Consider the following 26,394-nt stretch of genomic DNA (forward strand, 5'->3'; position numbering starts at 1 on the left):
TAGGTACACAGAGGCCATCAATAAAGCAATAGTCTTCCTTAAATAGAAGAATTCAAGACTGAGCCGTCGTAATTAGTCATCGCACAATGATACGATAAAATTAAACGTATATGATAAAAATCTACACTTGCAAGTATGACATTTTTTCTTTGGTATTAAGACACAGTTTAAGACATTGACTCATTTTCATCTTAACATGTCTATAGCTGTGTTTTGATATATTATATTAATAGATATAAACGTTGGTTTCACGAACATTATTTGTGGCAAGTTTGTAATAAACTCTTACAATAGTTCTTTTAAAGCATCTTATTACATTTTAACAAAAGTAAAACATGGTTTTGGGTTCGATGTTTTCCAGATGGACATTTATTAATAAAGAGAATACTAGTAGTTGCATCTTGTCGTATATGTATAAGTGTGTGTTATATCTTCGTTACATTTATATGATTAATTCAAATATGACCCTAAGGAAATATAATCACAAAGACGAATTCACATAGTGTATGTGTTACCTTTATGTTGGCTGTAAGCATCCCGCTACTGCTGTTTGACAACGTTTGACATTTTGAATTGTAAACACACATTTCAAGTGGTGCCCCATGATGTATACCATCATTGCTCACTGAAACCCTGTAGCAAGACATCAATGCTACTTCTTGGGTGTCAGGGAGAGATCGTTTTCTTCTGATAGGCGACACAAGAGAACAAATCACTTCAATTAACGATTGTGCTTGTCCTCGTATTACGTATGCATCCATGTTCAGCCGACCCTCTTTATTGGAATGAGTCTACAAAATAGAATTAACATATCTTGTAAAACTATGTTTTAATAAAAATTAAAAAATCATTATTTGATCAATTCATTCTTTCCTCCCATTAAAGTTTAGAATGGTTATATGTATTACATATGCATTCTTCATGTGATAGTCTTGCTACCGGAATAGCATTGCTACTTGAATAGCAGAATTCAATGTAATGTTCAAGCACTACATGAATTATCATAATGGCATAAATAATACTAAGTCTTGACGTATACTTAATCATCCTCAAGTTAACAACATCATAAATTTACCGAGTGCGGCAGTGCCAAAATCGTATCAAGGTCCCATAAATTACATTGATGTACAAGATTATACTAAATCTTGATTAGGTTTTCCTAGTATGTATTAGATGTAGTTGTTTTGATATACCTATGCACTTATAAAAGAGAGTAGATCGTTTAAATTGCAAATGATGACAAGGCGTCACAAAGAATGTGTTTCATAGCATTTAAGATTGATTACATAAACAGACACATACTAGTTGTCATACCTATTACTAAAAGCACATAATATTGTATGTGTCATGACTATAGTTGGTTTATAGCTCATTGGAAAAGGATAAATGATCAAAATGTATAACCGTTTTAACCCATTGAATAGAACGTACTTACCTCAAACGTTGTGATGTGACAAGTCACAGATTCACTTGCAAAAAATCCTCCATAGATAAACACATGCGTGCATTTTGCTTCTTTCTCATCGCAGGTACTTCCGTGAAGTAAACTTGCAGTAGATGGCGGCTTTTGAAGTCAATGGAGCATTCATCACCACCAAATCCAACATAACATTTACAGGTGCCTAAATGATATACTTTTAGTTGATAAACAAAAGTGTTATGAACATACAAGTAAAAGTAGAGGATATATATTAAACGTATATATGATCGACAAACGCATTTCTGTCTTAAAGGGTGCGCTTCTATATTTATATAAAACGATATCCGCCATTAGCAAAAGTGACGATATTTGATTTTTTGAAATTCGAATTTAGAAATAAGATTCTATATTTCATTGTAATTTGTTACATATGGTATCGTTATCTGTGGAATCCGTTATGTATATCATTTTACACAAACCGTATACAAATGCAGAATAGAAAAAATGGAAATCACATGTCGCCATACACGGCATAAATGAACATGTTTCAGGCTCAGTTTATAGACGAAAATCCAAGCCCTCTAGCCACGGGTTAATCAGAACTCAAAATTTACATTATTTTAATATATTATGTCACCAAACTAAATTTAGAGACATCCTCAGATGTATATGAAACCTACAATGATACATAGAGTGCAATGACATGAAAAGCGAAGACGGTCCACCCTTAAAAAAAGTATCTGCCCTTTACGAGAGAACAATGGGCAGAGAGGGATTCTGAGGTTTCAAACTTCATTTGTTTGATTGGCTTATAACCAAGCTATTCTTCCCTTTTAAATTTACTTAAATGTACAGTCTAAACTATTGCTAGGTTTGACCTATTTCCAGGACGGAATATACATATCTTGTAGAAAGTTATGAAGTAAGACACCATCTTTTGAATAAAAGTAAGTCAATGAAGTAAAAAAATCACGCCCGAAGCAAACACGCCCGCTAACTATAAATACATGCATTCTTTGTTTAGGCTTTACAAAAAGACAATAAACGATTGTTACCAAAATGCCTGGAAAGGAAAACCTTAATATCAACAAATGCACAACGACTAAGTATTTGAAATGCATTGAGTTGTAATAATTTGGCAAGTTGAAGATAGGGCAAGTCACAAAGGATAATTCCTTGTTGTTAGGTGTTACGATTGTAATGAATTTTAATTATTTGTTGCTTATAAGTTTGTGAATGTACAACATATTTATATTAACATTTCTTTTTCGCTAATGACATGTAGTTAAATGCTTTCTCGCATACCAGCAGAGGGGCCATAGTTCATCTCGAGATTATGACGAAACTCGTGGATAAGAATGAGCTTAAAGCTACTTTGTCTCTTAGTTATATAACGTCGTTAAATGTCATACTTATGAAGACATAATTTGCCAAATGCATGTTTAACATTGTTTTACTGAATTCAGTACATGGTAAACTAATGTTTTGCTGTTTTGTTTTGTATAAGTTTTTTGTACATATATAATATGTAAACTGACCACAAGAAATGAATAAGAAGGCTTATGGACTATTTTTTGCTCGGCATTATATCATTACGTAGTTAGTTTTAGTATTGTCAATATGCCTGAACCATTATAGTCTGTCCAACACCACTTTGTAATTGATACCTATTTAATCAAATGATACCCCTTATGAGCTTTTGCTGCAGACAATTTCAGTGCGGTACTGTATTATTTTTAGTCTACTATATATTGTATCGTAAGGTTTAGATCAAACATGATATCTTCGCGCATGTATGACGCCAAAACAGGAGGTGCCACGTGCCTTTGTTTATGCACCCACGGAAATGGTAATACGTCTTGCGGAGAAGTTAGTTTATTTAGGACACGGTAGTGGTAGTGATGATAGAGTGAACTATTCTGCTTTTAAGTGAAATATTAGATCAAATTTGAAACGCTATTGCTCGATTCATACAAGACAGTAAATATCCACACCAACGTGGCATCAGCGTTAACCTCTGGCAACATCAAGTCAGCCTTTTGATATGCATACACGAATTTTGTGCTCCGCTATCTACCCATGTGACCTTAAGCTTTAATTTGTCGACCCGGTATATGCGCTCTTTAAAGTGTCTCATCATCAGACACTTATATGCTTACTTTGAACATTTCTTAGGTTATACCCCGGACATGAAATATGACGTCAATCGTCACCATCTACGTTTATGCTATGTGTATTGATTTTACTGGAATATTTTTACAAGTTATGCCCCGAACAAAAATATGACGGACAGAAAGACGGACGAACAGAGAAACACAGTTGCTATCACATAATACGTTCCGTTTTGTTTCTTCAAACCATTGAGTAAATATTTTGATATTATATTCAGATTCCGTTATCAGATTAGCATTTGAACACTCTTTTACTAGATTTAAAAAAGAAAGGAAAAGTATACCGTTTTTGCAAATCCCGTGATCTGAACATTCATTTGGACAGGCAATTTCTTCTATCGCGTCTACGATCTCAATAATATTTAGATTTGAATCTTTGACTTCATCGGTTGGGTGAGGTGTTGTAACTTGACCAATATGTTGACCACTAGGTAACATAGTTGTAGAAATAATTTGCCTTTGGGGTTCTAAATCTTCTCTAACGGTTTTGTTTCTGTGTATTTCAGATATACACGAGTCTTGCATAGATTGTTTTGATAGCCTGTGCCACTCCGTTGTCTGCGTTATCTGAAAGCAATATTAATGTATATTAATGCATAATGAGATAATGTTAAAACATAAGGGACTGTCTCACTGTAACAGTAATCATGTCTGCTAAGACAAAAGTCGAAAAATATAATCGACATTACGTAACAATACAATATCAATAACTTACAACAATATCCTGTGTACATGTATCAATAGCCCGTTCGGTGTCAGTGTAGGGAACCCGTGTACAGAGACGGAATGCTCTTGAACTATTCATGTAATTTGTGCAAAACCGTTTAGCTTTAGTGTGATTCCACTGTTTTTGGGGGGTAGATGTTGTTGTCTATAATAGAAATATTTTAAATGGTATTATATAAAGTTCGAACACAATCCAAAACGTGTCCATGCAATGTTGCAGAGAACATCATCCTCTGGATAATAAAGTTTGATTTAAAAACATAAACATTTGTTAAAACTACTTGCTCCGTTTCCTTTTGATGAAAGCTTGTTGAGACATGAGATATATTGTAACAGAAGTTGAATTCTCTAATTGTTTAATTTCCGAAATCAAAGCAATTGAACAATTAGGATCAGGAGATATTCTATTCAACTGAAAAATATGTAAAATGCTACGTGATGTGTTATTGAAACTGATAAAGACATTTGAACTGGCAATGGTAAAACATTGATTTATTTAATTATGATAACCTGTGAAACATGTGCTTCCGTCTTAGTTGTAGGCGTTGTTTTAGTCACTCTAATTCCTTTCGGGGTCTTCAAATATAAAGAAAAGAAAAACAAACTTGAATATTAAATATGACAATACTAAAGTAGAAACACTCGTTTTAATTCGGTAATATGTGGCAACTTAGCAGTTACGGTAAAATAAGAGTTCGATTTGCAAGTATTCAAATGAAAAGGTATTGAACAATTCATACAGTTACGCCATCTTTATGATTGCCATCTTTACTCAGGTCCAGAACTGGAACAGTACTCTCGATAGATGTCTTTTCAGCGAGTTTGCATGTCTGCTCTCCGACCGTTCTTCCCTTTGCGCATGAGTTATCTGCTCCTAGGTGACATTTATCCTTGGTTGTTATCTGACCACTGGATACACTGCATGTGCAAGCAGGATGCACCCACAAGGCTGTTGATTTAGCACTTGTTTTGAATAAACTTTCCTCTTTTGAAACTCTAAACGATGAAAACGGACCGTTTAAGAGAACATGATCAATAAAATGAAAAAGCCAGTTACAATATCATTCATATAATTTAGATAGCATTTTGTCATTTGAGATCAAGATTTTTTAAAGCTTGTAGCAGCTACAACGTTGTTAGAACAACATATTACCTCCTCATGTCATATCTGTTTGAAGGTCAGATTGCTATAATGTCCACATATTTTACACATTTTTTCTTCGCAAATACTTAGCTTTCTTTGAAGTATATTTATTAAAACCAATGGACAATGAAGCCAGTATAATTAATAAATTGGTGCCTTATTTTATACTAAATATGATCTACATATTTATTTAAACGAACCTCCAAGTCTGAATAAACTCAGTCCTATTTAAGGTGATTTCTCCTGTGCGGTCGTGGAAGTCATTGGTGCGGTTGTTATCAAGTAAACCACACAACCCTCTGCTGTGGCCATGTTGATCGTGAACGGAAGGATATACGGACACCGAAACTATCATGTTTCCAGCTGAGTTGAAATATGGAGATTTGTCCAGACGTGCTTTGATGTACGTTCCAAACGGTAAATATACCTTTAAATCAGTCGTAACTTACTAGCATACGCAGTCACGTAAAGTATGATTTTCATTCTAAACATTTATTGTGCAAATTTTCACATAATCGTTGAATTGTAGGTTTCTGTGTATCAATTAAAAGGATTATAATGGCACTTGAAACATTGATAAAACCCAACAATTTGTAAATTTGTTTTGATGATATATCAAAAGACGTTAATCTAAAGTTTGTAATGTAAATAGACTTAATCTTTCTTATCTGAGGGAGACAAGGAAGTCAGAAACGTTGCGAAAATCTTTGCTATTTTTATCAATTTATCAGCTTAATAATTGTTCTGCTTATCTCAATATGTACACACCTTAAGATATGTTATGATAAACAATTTTATTAATACAACGTGATATACCGTATAAGTAGAGTCTGTTTCTTGTCTAACAAGAAGAACGCCATCATCACATTGTTTATATCCGATTTCCATGATATTATTGCACGTGCTTATCACGTAAATATCTCTACCAGCCTGCACAGCAACTCCACAGTTACACATGGCGTTCGAGTTACACCGTTCTAATTTATGATGAACCTGTACGAATATAATGACAAGCATAACATCTAGATATGTCATAAATTTCTTCTTCTTGTCAACTGCCAAGGAAACGTTAAATAATCATGTGCCAGTTTCGAACGATTTGACAATTACCAAGAGAGATCTTCTGTGATTTTTCACCTACTGAAATTGTCCATCATAAAAGTGAGGTAAACTATGTCCGTGTTACTTTTGAACGTAAAAGAAACCAGATAAGTGTATTTCATTGTAATACAATACATGTAATACCTTAGCTTGGTACCAAGTGTGAGCGTACAATACATACTCGTCGGAGAAACTTTCATGATGCTCGTACTGTCTGTAATTGAAATGTTAAAGACAATATGTGATTTAAAATTCCATTTTACTAATGTTATAATCATACTACATGTAGAATATGGAAAAGAATAAAAAGTTAATTTTAATACAGAAATCAACTTAATGAAGATAAAGGTTTTACTGTTAATAAATGCGTTATGTAGAAAAAATATTGCAATAACAACACTTTCCTTTTTCCAGAAAAGATGTTTTTAATAGCACATCTATATAGTTCTTATTCAATACAACATCGCTGACAATCGCTGACAGAACTCAATAAAACAATTAGCTGAATCAAACGTAAGGTCATGCTTGTCAATAGTAGGGAAAAATATCGAAGCTAATCCAATATGAGAGGTTAACAAAGTTCATGCAAAGTCTAAAAAATAGAAATTTTATCTGACTTTCATTTGTTTTGCCTTTCAGTCTTATCTCTTGTAACACTTTATGCACAACATCAGTCACAATACCGTCGTTCATGATATATGTGCAGTTAATAGGTTCATCTTTAAACCTTTCAGTTAACAAGAACATATCATTTATCCACAAAAGTCATTACTTTTTGGATGAATGGTTTAGTTTTAATTAGCTGTTACTTCAAGTGGTATTGCAAAAAACAGATAATCGTTACTCTTATCACGCTGCGCATAAAGACGATGCAATTACTCTTGTTTTACCTTCAGTAAGATACTTTTTTTTAGATGTGGTGACCCCTTTATTTTTGTTGAGGGTCCATTATAGGGTTTGTTGGGTCAGTATGATAAATATATGGACTCGTCTAACGCCTAGGCCCCCCCCCCCCCGCCACACACACACACCTTCATTATAAACTGACCCACAAATTTCCGCTGAGGTTCATTAACAAACCAAATAATAATACCTAACAGTTTCGGCAGTTAAGTTGGATATAGGAAGCTTCTTCAATAGATAATTTAAACCAGTGAAAAGATAACGACTTTATATCGCGAAGAGTAAATACTCACTCTCCATCGAATGTATACATGTGTGGATCGTTCAAAGCTTCACATCTTTTACCTCTCCAGTATGTTTTCATTTCTGGTCTGACCTTTACCTGCATTTTCAACAGTTTATAATACAAACAATACCAACACGATAATGGTTGATATACAGCAATAAATCTACACTCAACACCATTTCTAACTTGCTTCTTTTTTACTCTGCCAAATATTGACAGAATTGAATTGAATTTGTGCTTAATATTAATTATCATTTCATTATAATAAAACATAACAACGATAATAGTCTAAAGTAAACTAATTTAACCTAAAGGATAACAGTGAGATAATTCTTAAATCAAAAGTCACATAATTAGTAAATTCCAAATCACAACAGTACACTTTGAACATATGAATTTGATGTAATTAAAATTATTATATACTGAATGCTGAACTCTGTTTACGTGAAATGGAACATACGTCAATATTTTCAATATCAACATGTTAATTTCATATCAGGTTTGTGACGTCACTAATGACACCACATAAAGGGATGACCTGGAATCAAGAAGTGCATTTACCTCAATAATTATCAACTTTTCTCAGTAAACAAGCAATAGGTAAATGAATTTATGAGTAAAAATGTATATGCTACAACATGATGATTAGCTTTGCATCGAGAAATTTGCACTCGTGTTTTCGCGAATTAATATTGCACCGCTACTGTAGCGCAAACTCGGTATTGTAGAATTCGTGCATATTTCTCAATACAGATATGATAATCTAATAAATGCACACTTGCAGAATATTATCCTATGTCTGGATAAGATCAATTTCTGTCCCTTGAAGATTGTAATATTGGCCGTAAAATTGTTTAATCCCATTGATAGCACTACATACCGCATATAGACGAGCACTAAATTCATATTGGTTACCTCATTGCAACTGTCATGGCTCAACAAATAAACGTACTATTGATATCCTTGTTATGTTTTATTTAACTTAACTGATCATTAAAGATGTGCCCAATTTTCATTCAAACTTGTGCAAATTTGGCACAAAACAAAAAGCCAGGTGTGGATTTAGAACAGTTGTTGAGTATTAATTTACCATGTACAGTAAATGCAATACATGTAGCAATTTTACGATCAAGTTATTACTGCACTTTCCTAGGTACATAAGATGTTTAATGCATATAATAAACGCAAAGATAGTGATGAATATGTATGGTTGTTTTTCAAGCACATAAAACCGTACAATTATTGCGGATGAAAGCATAGCTACAGTGCAACAGAACTATTTTCCACGCTAACCTTTACAGCTGGTAGTATGTAACCACTCCATATTGTATTGTTTTTCAGATTGACCGTTCTTAAAAAGACTTTGTACGTTGTCTGCTCCGGCACTCCGTATTGTCCGTCTTCAGCAGCTTGTATTTGAAAACCATTTTCACTATCAGCGTCCCCCGATACACTGATGGTACATTTTCTGGTTGAAATTCCTGAAGTTGAGATTTGAAAATAGTTTATACGTTGTGTTATAGAGCCAGAAGCCATATCATATGTTGTATACTTTTTCCTGTTTCTGTCACGTTTTAGGCGGATATGTAGCTTAAATACACTTTTTTAATATTCATTTATTCAAATATGTTCAAAAAGAAATTCTATTTTTGGAAAACTATCACTGAATTCAAATTATACTGGTGTGGAAACACCGCCTTCAAAGTAAAAGAATGGGTATTTATTTTCTGAATTGGAAAGTACAATTTGATTTAAAACGACTAACCCACACATGGTGATTTGTGATTTGTGAAATAATCTATCACCGAAAGGCAAATTGCCGCCACTGTTTCATATATTTTCATGAAACATAATGATTGACCAGTTCATAGTTCCCAGAATTACTGGAACATTCAAGTTGTGCAGTTTTTCTCATGAACTGTTATAAACCGTTGCAACGCTTTATTTTTTGTAAACATTGATAAATATAGAGCGAGACGCGAGAGTACTGTTTATTTTAGACGCTATCATCATCTGGGCAGCAAACCATAACTGTGCATGCTGTTTGAGTGTTACATTTATTACGGTGTTCCGTTTGGACAACCGTGACTTTTTATTTGAAACTAAACCCCGATGCACGATGGTACGATGACGAAAACGCGATGGCGTGATGGCACGATGGCACGATGATGAAACAACGATGGTACGATGGTGAAAACGCGATAGCACGATGATGAAATCGCGATGGTGCGATAGTACGATGGTGAAATGTCGATGTAATATCGCGTTTTCATCATCGTACCATCGCACCATCGTGCCATCGCGTTTTCATCATCGTACCATCGTGTCATCGCGTTTTCACCATCGTGTCACCGCGTTATCACTATCGTACCATCGCGTTTTCACTATCGTGCCATTGCATTATCACCATCGTGCCATCGCGTTTTCACCATCGTACCATCGCGGTTTCACCATCGTACCATCGCGTTTTCACCATTGTACCATCGTGCCATCGAGTTTTCATCATCGTACCATAGCGTTTTCACCATCATGCCATCGCGTTTTCACCATCGTACCATCGCGTTTTCACCATCGTGCCATCGCGTTATCACCATCGTACCATCGCGTTTTCACCATCGTACCATCGCCTTCCGGTTAGAAATGCGTAGTTCCGTACACTTGAATATTTGTCAACAATAGATGAATGTATCTGATGTATTTTTTGAGAAGAAATTTACCATTTAGATTCTGCTGTTTTGCAAAATGTTTTTCAAAATGTTCAGTGCTCAAGTCATTAAAACTGTGTAAAATCTTCAAGGCCACGTCCTTTGTATTTATGTATGCATGAAGGTAAATAAAAAGCCGGATGTAATAGTTATTCTTGTTAGGATGTTGAAGGCACATAGTGCAATGTGAAAATGAGATTTAACAAGCCTGTATTACTGATACATATACGGTATCACTGCGCATGACCACTGGAAGGCGATGGTACGATGGTGATAATGCGATGGTACGATGGTGATAACGCGATGGTACGATGGTGAAAACGCAATGGTGCGATGGTGATAATGCGATGGTACGATGATGAAAACGCGATGGCACGATGGTGAAAACGCGATGGTACGATGATGAAAACGCGATATTACATCGACATTTCACCATCGTACCATCGCGATTTCATCATCGTGCCACCGCGTTTTCACCATCGTACCATCGTTGTTTCATCATCGTGCCATCGCGTCATCGCATTTTCGTCATCGTACCATCGTGCATGGCGGTTTAGTTTCAAATAAAAAGTCACGATTGTCCTAACGGAACACCGTAATTTATAGACTCGTCCACCGATTAGGGAAATAAGCATGATTTACTCTGCTTTTTTTATGTAAGATCCACCGTAACATCGTACTGAATAGCATTACCTTAACAGCGGACCGTTCCATATTAAACGAAAAAAAAAACATCGCTGACCTCAAAAAAGATAAAATGTTAGAGTATATTTCTAACTATAGGTAGCGCACAGTATTATGGCGTTTGGAAGTGAATACAAAACAATAATATAGAATTAATTCAGTACACTAAGTTTATGATTTAGTCAGTGATTTCTCATTTGCCGAGCGGTTTCTAATTTGTTGTTTTGTTTCTTATGAAATTGGCAGTATCTTTAAATCAATCCGGGCAATGCTTTTATTACAATGAAATGTAAGATGGATATAAAACTTATAAAACTAACCTGTACCGCTGTAAAAATACCAAAGGAAAGTTTACAAACACTAGATCGTATTTAATGTGGAGTACATGTATATTTGAATTTAATTACGAGTCAATTGTGACATATATAATTTTAGTGAACACGTTAGAACTAGATTTACTTAATCGTTTGTCTTCATTGAATCATATTAGATGCAGTTTTAAAGATAAAAATGATTGAACGGGTCTGGGAATCGAACTCACGGCGAAAAAGTATAATACGAATACCATAACTGCTCGGTTAACGAGAAATCACTGACTGCATCGTACACGTACTAAATGTACTGACTTCGTTTTATATTATTGTTTTGTTTGTTTGTATTTCAAAACGTCAAAGTGTTGTGCTACCTATATATATAGGTGTGCGCTCTATAAGTATCAGCTCACTGTCACGTGTTGCTTGCAAGTGCTTGCTGGCGGGAATTATCTTTTTTTTTTTTCGTTTTTTTTAGCTCACCTGTCACATAGTGACAAGGTGAGCTTTTGTGATCACCCTTCGTCCGTCGTCCGTCGTCAGTCCGTGCGTCCGTGCCCGCGAAATGATGGTTAAGTGACTTCATAACGGTACTTTCTCTTTGATGTCATTCATTCCGTTCTGTTTATGTGACTATTTTTCTTTTTATGTGACTGTTAGAACAATAGAGAGAACAATGGGGGAGTCACATAAAGACCGTTTCGTTAGAACGTGCGTCCGTCCGTCCGTCCGTGCGTCAACAATTTCTTGTCTGCACAATAGTGGTTTCATTTATGATTTTATTTTAACCAAACTTGCACACAACTTGTATCACCATAACATCATCGTTCCTTTCTTGAACTGGCCAGATCCCATTATGGGTTCCAGAGTTATGGCCCCTGAAAGGGCCAAAATTAGCTATTTTGACCTTGTCTGCACAATAGCAGATTTATTTGTGATTCGATTTTTACCAAACTGGTACACAACTTGTATCACCATACGATCTTGGTTCCTTTCTTGAACTGGGGAGATTCCATCATGGGTTCCAGAGTTATGGCCCCTGAAAGGGCCAGAATAAGCTATTTTGACATTGTCTGCACAATAGCAGCTTCATTTATGATTTTATTTTAACCAAACTTGCACACAACTTGTATCACCATAAGATCTTGGTTCCTTTCTTAAACTGGCAAGATTTCTTCATGGGTTCCAGAGTTATGGCCCCTGGAATGTCCAGAATTAGCTATTTTGACCTTGTCTGCACAATAGCAGCTTCATTTATAATTTTAATTTAATCAAACTTGCACAAAACTTGTGTCACCATAAGATCTCGGTTCCTTTCTTAAACCGGCCAGATCCCATGATTGGTTCCAGAGTTATGGCCCCTGAAAGGGCCAAAACTAGCTATTTTGACCTTGTGTGCACAATAGCAGCTTCATTTATGATTTGATTTTAACCAAACTTGCACACAACTTGTATCATCACAAGATCTTGCTTCCTTTCTTGAACTGGCCAGATTCCGTCATGGGTTCCGGAGTTATGGCCCCTTAAAGGTCCAGAATTGGCTGTTTTGGCTTTTGCAGCCATATAGAGACTTCATTTATGGTTTTATTTGATACAAATGTCCAAAATGTCTTCAACAACAATAAATCTTGGATTCCATGACAAATCAGATCCAATCGTAGGTTCCAGAGTTATTTTATATCTGATTACCTCCCCTGATTGTAATCAAAATGGATTTATATCAGTAAGTACTTATAGGACGTATTTGAAATTTCATTATTGTTATTAGTTGGAGTGAGACAATCAGGGTAGATAACTATGAACTGATTTTATGTCAAATTACCTCCCTTTATTTCAAATTAAAATGGGTATATCTCCGTAACTAATGAAGATACTGATCTGAAATTTCATTTATGTCAACAGATTTATTTGGCAGATCTTTCTTTTGTTCACTAAAAATATATATTGTTTTTAATTACTTCCCTTTTTCATTACTATAAATAGCTTATTTTAGTAACATTTTTATTATTGGCCGTAGGAAAAAACCGAGACCACGTTTCTGTGGTACAACATGGATGGTACCTCCAATTTTTAGGTGTATTTTGACACATCTATACCTTATAAGAATTTTTGTTTTGTTTAAATTCTTCCCTTTGTTGTTCCTGTCCTTTGGATTTAGATATTTTTTGTGAGGACCTTCTTGTCCTCAAGTGCAATGATAACAGGTGAGCGATATAGGACCATCATGGCCCTCTTGTTTTTATAAACCGGGAAACACATCTAAAATTTATTAGAAATACAACGAAAATACATTGTTGGAACATCGAATATGCATGAACACATCAACAGTTTGAATTTTTAAAATCTGACACCACGATGTGTAGGTAAGTCGCTTTAAACATTGTATGTGTTTGATGTGTACGTGAACCGCAGATTGGCCATAGCTTATCATTACACAGAATTTAAGAGTACACGTCTCCTTATTTCCCTATACGGTGGAAGTTGAAATGACCGTATGCCAGGGTGAAAAGGACGTATCCTGACCTGTATAGGCCAATGTAAGTGCAGAAATTGAATTTAACACAGTAAAACATAAATACCTTAAAACAATAACAATAAATATTCTAGTAAATAAAACACCTACCATTAATAAACGCATGGGAAAACGCTGATATATATTTTCAAATTCTCATGAAACGATATACCTGTACACTTTTTACTGACGGGTATAGAGACAGCCATTGTTAAGTTGCAGGTGTTTGTAATGATCTGTGGGCTGTAGCATCCAAATGGAACTGTAGGTGTAAATCGAATTACTGCTGTTTCGTCCCTGTGCATAGTTATTTCGGGTGTTAGTAACTAGTTCAATAAGAAACAAATTGTTATCAAAGCATCGGCAAATTAAAATTACTTTGTTTTGATCACAATGACTTATTTGTATATTTTATCAATACAATTCCAGTAATTATTATTTATATGTTTATATATCTACAAATGTTTCATTAGGACATGAAACTTTTTATGCATAAAGTCAGGTGATCAAGTTATCGTAGTAACAGATGTGACTGTAATAGTAGTCTCTTGATCCTGCTACATGGTATTTGAAAAGCACGCATCGCTAAATATGATCGTATAGGTGCGATAAGGATTATCCTATATATGCACTCAAAAATACATACTACTTTGACGATCATAATAATGATGATGATAATAACAATAATAGTAATTAATATTGTTATTATAATGATAATAATTATAGTACAAATGTAATAATAATAAAATTAAACATAACTATAATATGTACCTTAATACCAGCAAAAACACGGTCAGATGACACAGATAAGCTTGTTTTCTGCGTTGTGCCTGGTTGTTCCGCTATAGCACAAGAAACCTATAGTATGAGAATAACTTATTTCAAAATGTGTCTTTTGATGACTTCTCCTCTTCAAATTGCCAAACTGTTTAATCAGATTACAGGAAAGAAAAATAAACCTTTAAAACTTAGATATGTTGAAATGTTATTTGTTTGTAATGAATTCATATTATCCATGTTAAAAATATCATTTGTTTGTAATGAATTCATATTATCCATGTTAAAAATATCATTTGTTAAATTGCATATTCTAACCAATTTAGAGGACAAGACGATTTTAAGCTTTAGACTTATGTCTTATAAAATAAACATCTGATTTTTGTAGACAGAAATGTGACAGTCATTTCTAATTCACTGGAAAAAGAGTTAATACAAATCCCAAGCCGTGGTGTCAAGTGATAAGCAAATTTGTTAATTATTCTAGGATTTAGCTTTGTATCGAGAAATATGCACGAGTTCTGCCGCGGAGAGCGCGCAATCAAATGACGTCACGCCACGATATGAGTTTCTGTCGTCAATATTTAAGAAATAATAAGTTCCCAAACGTGGTTTATCGTAGAATAACCCGTGTTTTAAGTTCTTATGCGTAAGAATATATCACAAAGGTCGTAGGCCTGTGTGATATATTGTTTCGCATAAGAACGAAAAACTCTGATTATTCTACGACAAATCACACTTGGGAATTTGTTATTTCGATTCTAACACGTCATACTAGTTTCAACGGTGTTAGAAAATGATATAACTACTTTTTACGACCGTGCTACGCAACTGGATCGGGTGACGTCATTGCACGCGCGTGGTTTATTGCAGAATAACCCGAGATAGATTTTGCTCTACATGTATGTAGGTTATTTGTTGGTACGTAATATTGATATTTACATAAAACGGAAGAGTGATATGATTCTTGAGGAGATCCTCTTCTGTTAAAGATAGCTCTTGAAGTCCATGTTTGCTGTCCCCTCCCTTTTCTATGGTGAAATTTCTTTCAGTTCGCTGAACGTACCAACGTACTTTATATATAACATCTGGTGAAGAATGAAACTTGCAACGAAAGCTTGTAGAGCTTAATACTTTATCACCTGCCGACCTTGGTCCTAGAAAGGGTTCCATTCCAGGTTCTAAATTTATATAACATATTATTGTATGTATTTCAACAAATTCTTGACTTCAAATATAAATATCAAAATTGGTATCATAAGTAACTCGACAATTATACTAATTTATTCAGATTTATTTTCGTTGTGCATCTAAGATAAGTGTAGCGTGCTATTTACTTACGTGTGAACGTCCAGTCTCGACCAAGTTCAACGAGTTCCCCATGTCGATATGTATGCACTGCAACAATGTACTTGGTCCCACTAGACAAACCTTGAAACCTTTGGGACAGCGATGGTTTGTCTACTGTAAATGAACTAACCACACTGCCATTTTGCAGAAAAAGAGTTCCGCTAGCTGTCACATTTTCGCTTCCACTGTCAAAAGTTATTTTGATCTCTAGGCTATGAGTTGTAATGGTTGCCAGTTGTGTATCAATGCTAACCGCGGCTGGTCGATAAGGTATTTCTGAAACGATATTTAAAATATAAACTAAAGCAATCATGTCATTACAGTACAACATGTGAGTAGGTTATCTAAGTTGTAATTTAACATAGCAAAAAATTGGAATGTTGTTAGTTAAATGGAATGCCTTGCTATATCTTCGGTATATCTTCTTACATTTAACGATTTTTATTATCACGGGACAAACTGATAATCACTAACTTGTGACAGTCCATACTGTGGCAAGTATCATCTTTCGCTCGTTCCTAAATGTAGACAGTTGTACTGTGTAATTTGTGGTAGGGAGGAGAGGTTTCCATGTATGAAGGTAAAATGGTACATCAACATTTACAGTCTGAACCACAGACCCATTTGTAAGAAGTAATGCAGCTGTGACATTGACATGATCATCATCAGACGTAATGTTGATTGTAGTGATGAAACTGCTGGACGTTATACTTCCTTGCTGAATCATAAGTGTGGCGTTAACAATGTTCTCAACATGTTCTCCCGGGGTGGTCTGTGGTGGTTCTTAAGTTAGATAAAATATTCAGTATAACCACTTTACATTCTTTTGTATGGTATAATTATGTGATTTTGCGCATATTTCCATTATATTCGTAAAATATAAATAAGAAAGTATTTAACGAACATTTGCATATTTAAGATTTACTATAACGTCAATAATTTGTGACTCATCTTTACGAACGAAACAAATGAAATATATACGAAGTATACCATTAACCTTACCTGCTTTGTCAATTCCTGAAAATAAAAAAGAAGTAAGTTGGAAGTGTTTCCTCAAATTGTTAGCAATAGTATACTTACTGATTGTACAATACAATGTATATTAAAACACTACACTTACACATCATCAAACCCGTTGTTAAATTCTACTTTTTTATTATAAGTAAAATACATATCAACAATGATCAAAGTTACGAAATCCTTTCATTACAATATATAAGTTTCTATCAAATTGAAACTAAATTATAAATGAAGAATATCTAATATGATACCGAAGCAAAATCCTGAGTCGTCTGGTCCTGGTGTAAGGTGATAAACAAAGAATGTTCCGCAGTTCTTAATTTGTATGTGTATGCTCTGATGGCACGATTCCATGAATTTCAGACATGCTTGTCTATCTACTATACCATCTTCTGGCTTTGGCAATGTACCTGTATTTGTATATCCACATGCAAATTGTCCGTGTTTGGCTGGGCAACTGGACAAGAAGAATGTGGTTGACAGACATGTTCATAAAGGATTAAAAGGGCTTATATAATGTACTCTTAGTTACCTACGAAGGGCATCTTTCTTTTAATCAATTTCATAATACACATTTTGTTAATGTTGCTGATAATATCTATCGGCGTTTGATGCTGTCGAAAATTACTCTATTTTATATTTACAACATTGCTTGAAGAAGTAAAGAGAAGGTATTTGCTTACTTACTTATATTTACATTTAAACTATTTCACTGACGTTTTCTACTGTCGTTACTGATAACTAGCTGTTAACTCTTTAAGAATCCGCAATTGGTTTAATAATGATTATCCACAATAAGATATGATTTGTCATATACACACCAAACGTTAAAGTGATTCTTGTGTGTAAATAGTTATCCAACGCTTTTCGGTTTTTATATGCTGTGAAATGTTTCGAGCGAAATTTCTCCCTTTTTTCGCTATCTGATTATGTCTCACTTATCTGATCATTTTTTTCCCCATAACTGTTAATTCTTTTTCACGAATCTGTAATTGATTTAATGATAATTATCAACAACAAAAAATTTATTTACAAAGCCTTATTATCAAATTGTCGTATTAACCGCACCCAGATATTCTTGTGCATAACATACTGTGCTTCTATCAAAATCGTTTCCAAAATAATAATTAATTATGAATCTAGTCTAATATAATGTGTAGACTAAACTCGATGCTTGAGTATGTATTCATAATCATATCATTAAGTTTAGATTACAGAGACACATTAAACGTTAAAGTGATTTTATATGTAAATAGTGACGTTACGGACTTCGGTTTTCATAGATGCTGTGAAATACCCTCTTTTATTTCCTGTCTAAATATTATTACTTTTTTGGACTATTTTTCCGAGCTACATGTCATGAATCAACCGATACCAAGTTTAAAAAAAATTTGACAGAGCTGTATTTGTGAATTGCATGGGTTTTTATCTAAAGTAAATACTTTTGTCGTTTTATTATAGTCAATTAAATTTAGTTTATGAAACAAAACAAGATTATGAAAATGGTTAAAGTCAGTGAAACCACTCATAACTGCGTATACTGATCTCTCGTATTATTTTCCACAAATGAACAATTAGTCGTGAATTCTCCTATACTTAAACCACATTTGCTTTGCAATCAGCCATACACAGATAACGAAGTAGTTACCTACTTAACATAACCAAAAACAGCGGACGTTTGTGAATCTTAAACGCCTCTCTTTTGAAAAAGGGGAACCTGTTGGTGATCCGAGAAAAACAAGCCATAAGGTTCGATTTCCATGATTCAGTATGTTTTTCTTCTTATTTTCAGCTTTACTGTAATTATATAATTGTGAGATATGGCTACCAAATCATTATAATAGCCAAAGAAATATTTTGAATGATATTTTATATTTGGCTTGAGCGGTTCCGAAATTCAATAAATTATCTGCCACAGAACACACTCATGACAACTGTTAAATCCAGTATGATCATTATATTAGATTTATCATTCTTCCTCCGACCAAACCACGGAAAAACACATGCTCTTACAAAGGATTTACTCCCACTACAGTATTATATTTTCAAAGCATTTGATTTTAAGAATTTATTTTAGTAACATGTCAAAATATGGGTCAGGTTTTGATAAGTTTGTAAAAAATCAAGATTAATCTAACTATGCAGATAAATACTACAATCGTATGAATAATAACAATCATGTACTGTCATAAAACCGATTGAAATTAAATAAAGGTTAATCGGTCATTTTAAATCCAAAGTAGCCGGGCTATAATATTCAGTGTCAAAAATTATTACCTTTGATCTATTTTTCTATCTTAGGCCATATATGCTTGGTTTTTATTTCATTACTTTGAAATTATTCAAACGGAAATAATACATGGATGCAAAATATGTGAATACCATACAAAACATAATCGGATAATATACCGTTCATCCAGATAGGAAACTTGTACCCGCACGCACAATAGCTTGGTGGGAAGGTAACAATAGGATCAACTCCTGCATAAAACCATGCTCTGTCAATCCTGTGATCAGTGTATGGACAATCACCTGTCAGACTGGTATATCTCTCATTCAGATGAGTGATGTTTCGGTAAACACCAGACAAACACGGATCCGATAACCCAGCTGTTATAACAGCTCTTGCTGTCGCTAAATATGCTGAAATTCATTTAAGTATTCACCTCTATGATTCAGTTTCATATATATGTATGCAATTTCTTAACTTCCTTCATATTTCGTCCTGTGCATACCACGGGCAGCTCTAACAATCATGTTCTAAATAGTTAATATTGTATGCAGTACAATATCGCGTTTAACCTAGAGTACAATTATGTAAAACAGGCAAGCGCTGCACTCTGAAGCTTTAAAAGATAACTGCACATGTACTATCAATATCTATATCAAGAAATCAAACATATAATTATATTATGTTAATCATTTTTATCATCATAATATTTACCCTAATAATAAGAATTATGAAAATATATGTTTACCTAAAAAACCATAATATGCTATGATCACCATTTTTCCATTCTTACAATCCAGTCTATTTGCTACATCTAAATTACGCAATTTCCTTTCAAAAGACAAATTCTTATGCGGATGATAAAATGATATTTAAGGTGTCATGTGACTTTACCTTAATAACCAATCACCTGCTTGTATTTTATCAAAAAGGAAGAGTAGATAACACTGCGGCGCAGTTGCAGTTTTCAACATTTTGTACTTCTACAAATATTAAGTTAGAAAATGTGTGGCTGAAGGCTTTGTTTTCAAAAATGGTTGCTTTTAATCTTGTTACCTTTAGTGTTTTACTGCTGTTTGATTATGCGGCTGGAGGTATGACAATTTTTTTATTCTTCATGAACTATTGTAAGATCTTTACATTTACCACGTTTTTCCATCGCAAGTAACTACCAAAATATACAATTTCCAAATATCAAGTCGTAAAATGAATTAAGATATAATACTTTATATACATATGATAGAGTAAAGTGAGTAAAGTGTCGATTAAACAAACTTAAGAGTTGGAAAAATCAAATGATTATTTTCATTAACAGATTTTGCCTATATTTAATTAAGAAAGAGAAGAAAGAATTTACATGGTTCCGTTAAAATTATTTACTGAACAAGAGTATCATTCTAACACCTTTTGGAATTGTTAAGGAAGTTAATATAACGAAATGCAGTTACTGTACGTCTTTGTAAAAGTTTTATAGTAATTCGTATTCGTTACTGGTATCAGGGTAATGAATAATCATATACTTTTACACTACATGTAGCAACTCTACATGTACGAGAATACAAAAAAAAAATCATTGAAGTACTTTTTATTTTATGGTGACCAAAATATACTAATATCGGAAGCTGGTAGTATATAAATATCATATGGCAGCGTGTATGACATTGATATTGTCAACCCGAGGGCAGAATGTCACCCAAGGCGAAAGCCGAGTGGTGACATTCTGTTTCGAGGGATGACAATATCAATGCCGCACACGCTGTCATATGATATTTTTTTATTACACCGAAAAAAAATTAAGCACATACAAAAAGTTTTTAATTCATTTAATACAACATTTTCACCTTTAGCGAGGTAATCACCTGTGTACACATTGAATATGGACGTCATTACAATATGACATTGTGTACATGGGAGGCAATCATTTGGCAAAAAAAAAATGAAGCAGTTATTTGCCCTTATATGACATTCAAAATATCAGTGTTGTCACATGACCTGACAGTCACTTTCACTAGGTCACGTGTCAAAAAGGTTGAAAATGTTTCTGATAGTCAAAATATCTCTTTTTCGGGTAATGGGATTTTACCATTGTAGACAAAAGTGAGGCATAATAAAGTAAAATAGCCTTTAACGCATTGGAAAGGAAATACAAGTGCCAATCGTAAAAGTGCCTTATATAGAGAGAGATTCAAGTGTTTCTTGTATCAAGTAATGTCTATTAGCTTTTCCAATGCTATTTTTGCCGTTGATATTTATTAACATTACTCTGAATTTTGCATTTGAGATTTTGTATTATGTCAAAATATTTAAGAAACAAACAATCGATACAATTGCTTTAGACGTTATTTTTTTCATATAATGGTATGTTTAAATGCAGCTGAAGTACGTCTAGCTGGAGGGAGGACACCTTACGAAGTGAGGTTAGAAGTAAGACGTAGCAAAGAAGAACCATGGGGAACTGTTTGTGATGATAATTTTGATGACAACGATGCACGTGTAGTATGTCGAATGCTCGGGTTTCGTAACTCTGAGTGAGTAACAATATAGCGTAGATTTATTGTCAATTTAGGAACTACAACACACAATATATTGTGTGGATGCGGGGGATACGTTTCCTACAGTTAAAAGGTATAAAATTTGACGTTGCTTGTATCAAAAAATAAATTTGCATTTGGATTTTACCCTTGTTTGTGAGATATTAGTTGTTTTATAAATTTTCTAAAATTTTAAGCATTTTCTAAACTGACTTATTAGTTTCTGTATGTAGTCGAAATGTTTTTAAAATATTAATCATTCATATGAACTATGCGTTTGGTACTTCAACTGTTTTTAAAGCAAAGTGGACAAAATATTTTCCAGGAGTTCTTCCGTTGTAGAAGCATCAGCATACGGTCCTGGTTCGGGGAAAATATTGTTGGATGAAATGCAGTGTATCGGTAACGAGTCAGATGTTTCTCAGTGTAAAGCCAATATATGGGGGGAGAGCGATTGTGCACATACAGAAGACGTTGGTGTCAGTTGCCGTAAGAATATTTCGTGCCATAATCAAAGTTACTCCCATTTAATGTTCTTGCATCATAACTGTAATTCTCATATCATATAATAATTGAAATCTAAAACAGTTTAAAAATTTCTTATTTTATATTGATGCAACTGTTTGTAAAAATAAATATATTGATTTAATTCCAGAAACACCGGTGAGACTTGTAGAGGGACCTCATTCGGGTAAAATAGAAATCCAAAGGAATGGTTCATGGAAATCTATTTGTTTTGACAATTTCAACAAAACTGTTGGAAAAGTTATATGCCGTATGTTGGCATTAAGCACTGGGTACGTGAATTATTTTAAGCATTAAAATTATTTAAAAACTACAAATTTTTAACTTTATTTTCTAAACAACATATATCCTTTTTACATTGATAATTAATATGCTTTTTGTTTCCTTCGTTCCCATTGCATTGAAGTGTTCTTTCGTAGAAAAACATCACTTAAACGTAAAGAAACACTATACTTTTTATTTTATGTTGCAATCAACAGGGATATTGAAATTACACCAGCTGATTCTACAGGGGCTCTGTCATCCATGGTATCAAGTTGTGTCGGCAATGAAAAAGATATTTCATTGTGTCAAATGGCTGAAGAATCATGTAGCAGCGCCAGAAGTACCAGTATTGATTGTCGTAAGTTCCTTCTGCTAGAAAACTGTTTTATCAGTTTACTGAATCTAATCCTAAATCTCAACTAACTTTTTTGTCCACCGACTTCGTTTTGTAAGCGTTTGAACATTTCCTATCATTGATAAAAACAAACTTTAAAAACAGCGTTGGATTTACACTTATTCTTGTAACAATTAGACATTTAGATATATATTACTTTTCATAAACCTGGTGACATCATGTCATTGCACATGACTTTGCATGGATGATTCATTAAATAGAGCTATCGTAGTGACAGGTAAATCATAATCAGATAGTTGATTAATCATAAGAGCATTGACAATGGACTATCTCGAAATCAAGTTACGCCATATTGTCTTTGATAGATAAATCGTTAAGAGAAGATAATAATTTTAAAACAATTAATTGCTTTTTTCACCGTTTTTTAAATGACTCAGCAGGAATGAGTGGTGTTCACCAATGAGAAAATTCGTCTTGCTATTTCAGCAAAAACAGACAAAATTATTAATGGATCGTGATAATTTTATTTTAACGGTACATGGTAAATTTCAAAAACAGGTTAAACAGGTGTATTATCCGATAAGTGGTGTTAATTTGTATATTGTAGCATTCTTAACTAAATACGATGCGTTATTCCAGATTTGTAGTCTAGTGGATAGTGTGTCAGACCTCTATTGTTTTTCTGTTTGTATGGTGTAGGTTCGAAACCTTCTTTTTTAATGATTTTACTTATTCTATTTTTGCAGGTCTTTTTATATCGTTTTTTTCTGTATTTATTTTTCTTAATTCATCTTGCACTTTTTATAGATTCAATGTGTATTCTAATATGAGATCCTCTGAAAAATGTCAATAAGTACTCGGTATAAGTGCACGAGAAAAGCTTGATACAAATAGTTTTACCTATATTCCTTCTCCAGGTGAAACATGCTGGAAAAGTAAAACAAGTAACTCGAACCAGCACCGTAAGCTTACAAATCATACGTGTTAACCACTAGACCACGCCACTACTTACATTGGTTTTGCGATAAAAGATATTTGTCATTTAATGTGTCCGCCTGATTTCCTATTTCATAGTTATGGGTGGATCCGGTATTAGTAAATAAAGGCCACCATCGTCGCGTTTTGTTAATACATTTTATTTCAAGAGCGGTTTAAACAAAATTTAATATCTTAGGAAACGCCAAATATAAAATTAAATACACAACTATGCGTCACACGTGAAAGGAAAACTGTTGTTCTAATTTAAGAATATTATTGTTGTATTATGCAAATCAGAATAATTCCGATGGCATTTTAATCATGATACCAGTCATCATATCCTTACGCATTCAAATAAAGATCCTTGCAACAAATAAGTTGTCAGGAAGAAGACCGACATTATATTAAAGTAAACTGCTGAGAAAGTGTGAAACCAGATATTATAGATAGCTCCATTACAAAAAATTTGTCTTAACAATAATTATGTTTTTTTTTTGTATTTAGTAGGAATCACTTTAAGATATGAAAACAAATAATTGACCAGTGCATTCTTAAATAATGCTCATAAGACCTTTACACACTACTTAAGGAACTGAAGTGCGGCTAGTTGGTGGACCTAATCAGCAGTTGGGGAGAGTTGAGGTGAATTTTCAAGACAAATGGGGAACAGTATGTGACGACTCTTTTGATGATAACGCTGCTTCTGTTATCTGCCGAATGCTTGGCTATAATCCAAGGTACGTTCAGGTACAAACTCTAATTGTTACAGTAACAAACCTGGGTTCGCTAAGCACTTTTTAAAGAAATTGATAGGAAAGATCAGATTTATTCCTCGATCTTTAACTAGCCAGTAAGACATATCATTTCAGTACAACAGTATGATTGACTATCCTGTAACAAAGTTTGTTTTTAATTATGATAATGACATTTATATCATACACTAATCTAAAGATCTCCGGAGTGGTTATAGGAACTTTTTCAACTTATGGCGACTAGTTTTAAATAACTCGTAAAAAGAACAATTTTGATATCCTTAGAGTATTTGGCATTGTAATATTCAACCATTTTGAATATTAAAATGTTTTAAGCTTTATTTGTAAATGGGTTGTTTTAAAACTTTCAAAATATTTTTCTCAACAAAACCAAAATTTCTGTTTTAAGACTTTCGAAAAAAACATTTTGAAATTTGATTACAACTGTAATATAGTATTTTCACAAGTAAAATAAATTGACATTGAAAAGTTAGAAAGTTCCAAATGCCACCACTTGAGCACATAAGAGTTATGTGTAGTTAATATTTAGGTCATGTATAATTGAACATAAATTCAAGAAAAAACTTAGTACGGATTAAGTGAATCAAACAGGAATTAAAAGGCAACCGACTGCCAATCGCAAATACGTTGATTGCTGGTGATGAACTGAAGCTATAAGAACATGTCTGACAAGACAAGGTAAAACGGCATTTTCCGCGAATTGTTGACAAAAAGACAAACAAACAGCATGTCGCCTTCATTTATGTAAACCTAACTATTACAAGGGTGTGTTATTCCATTACATCAGTGTTAATGAGAGATACAATATTATTTACCGTCAAGGGTAAACATTAGTATTATTGACCAAGAATTAACGCAATTCTAAAGAATACCTTGAGACATTTTATTTTAATATATTAAATGATTCATATGTACTGCAACAGAGGTGCAAGAGCAAGAGGTCGAGCATTTTATGGAAAGGGAAATGGTAGTGTAACCATTGATGAATTACGATGTTCTGGTGATGAGGCGGATATTTCAGAGTGCAAGTCAAACTATTGGGGGTCCCATACCAATTGTGATCATGACGAAGATGCTTCCATTGAATGCGGTAAGTGATATTTTAAGAGCATTGAAACCATCAAAAATTATATTTAACTTATCAGAAGTCAAGATTGAAATTTAAAAAGTTGTAAGTGATTAAGCATCATCTGATATTGATATATAATAACTCAATATTGTTATGAGACCTATTTCATTCTCATGCTCCATTATAAGTACTTGAGGTATTAGTGTTGATCTGGTGTCTGTAAAAGGAATAATCAGATATGATCATACAAATACAAAAAATATTATGTCTTTGGAGCTTTTTTATTGCTCTGGCCTACGGGAAAGGGTGGTACTTTTTATCTGTATCCTTTAGGAACGGAAGTACGTTTAGCGGATGGTCCAACACGGTTTTCTGGTCGCTTAGAAATCAAATCCAAGTCAACTTGGAATACCATGTGTGACGATTCCTTTAATAACAAAACGGCGTCTGTTGTCTGTAGAATGCTGGGATTTGAACGAGGGTGAGATACGTTGTTATTTGTAAATGAAAAAGATATACTTGAGGCAGGTTTCATAATACTTTCCTAGTCTGAAATAAA

General features: G+C 33.8%; 2 protein-coding genes across 2 annotated transcripts in view; one reads left to right on the forward strand and one right to left on the reverse strand.

Moving 5' to 3' along the window:
• Positions 1 to 658: 658 nt before the first annotated feature.
• LOC123563032 (uncharacterized) lies at positions 659 to 20,119 on the reverse strand. The gene is made up of 20 exons (XM_053523764.1): positions 20,089 to 20,119; positions 19,520 to 19,753; positions 17,362 to 17,520; positions 17,093 to 17,107; positions 16,565 to 16,873; positions 16,082 to 16,366; positions 15,683 to 15,921; positions 14,735 to 14,821; positions 14,136 to 14,289; positions 9,045 to 9,232; positions 7,759 to 7,847; positions 6,707 to 6,776; positions 6,278 to 6,454; positions 5,662 to 5,888; positions 5,058 to 5,313; positions 4,828 to 4,893; positions 4,307 to 4,462; positions 3,876 to 4,158; positions 1,436 to 1,622; positions 659 to 791 (listed from the first exon to the last, which is right to left on the reverse strand). Exons 1-19 carry the CDS (start codon positions 20,117 to 20,119, stop codon positions 1,459 to 1,461), a joined length of 3,189 nt encoding a protein of 1,062 aa, XP_053379739.1. The 3' UTR covers positions 659 to 791; positions 1,436 to 1,458.
• A 190-nt stretch (positions 20,120 to 20,309) lies between these two features.
• LOC128546210 (scavenger receptor cysteine-rich type 1 protein M160-like) overlaps positions 20,310 to 26,394 on the forward strand; it is a 76,038-nt gene continuing 69,953 nt past the window's right edge. Inside the window, exons 1-8 of the mRNA XM_053523783.1 lie at positions 20,310 to 20,434; positions 21,715 to 21,868; positions 22,197 to 22,360; positions 22,527 to 22,668; positions 22,876 to 23,018; positions 24,583 to 24,730; positions 25,690 to 25,856; positions 26,169 to 26,316. Coding sequence (XP_053379758.1) covers positions 20,374 to 20,434; positions 21,715 to 21,868; positions 22,197 to 22,360; positions 22,527 to 22,668; positions 22,876 to 23,018; positions 24,583 to 24,730; positions 25,690 to 25,856; positions 26,169 to 26,316 — 1,127 coding nt within the window. The 5' untranslated portion in view covers positions 20,310 to 20,373. The remainder of the gene's footprint in view (positions 20,435 to 21,714; positions 21,869 to 22,196; positions 22,361 to 22,526; positions 22,669 to 22,875; positions 23,019 to 24,582; positions 24,731 to 25,689; positions 25,857 to 26,168; positions 26,317 to 26,394) is intronic.

The sequence above is a fragment of the Mercenaria mercenaria genome, chromosome 2, assembly GCF_021730395.1.
Source record: "Mercenaria mercenaria strain notata chromosome 2, MADL_Memer_1, whole genome shotgun sequence".
Taxonomy (NCBI): Eukaryota; Metazoa; Mollusca; class Bivalvia; order Venerida; family Veneridae; genus Mercenaria; species Mercenaria mercenaria.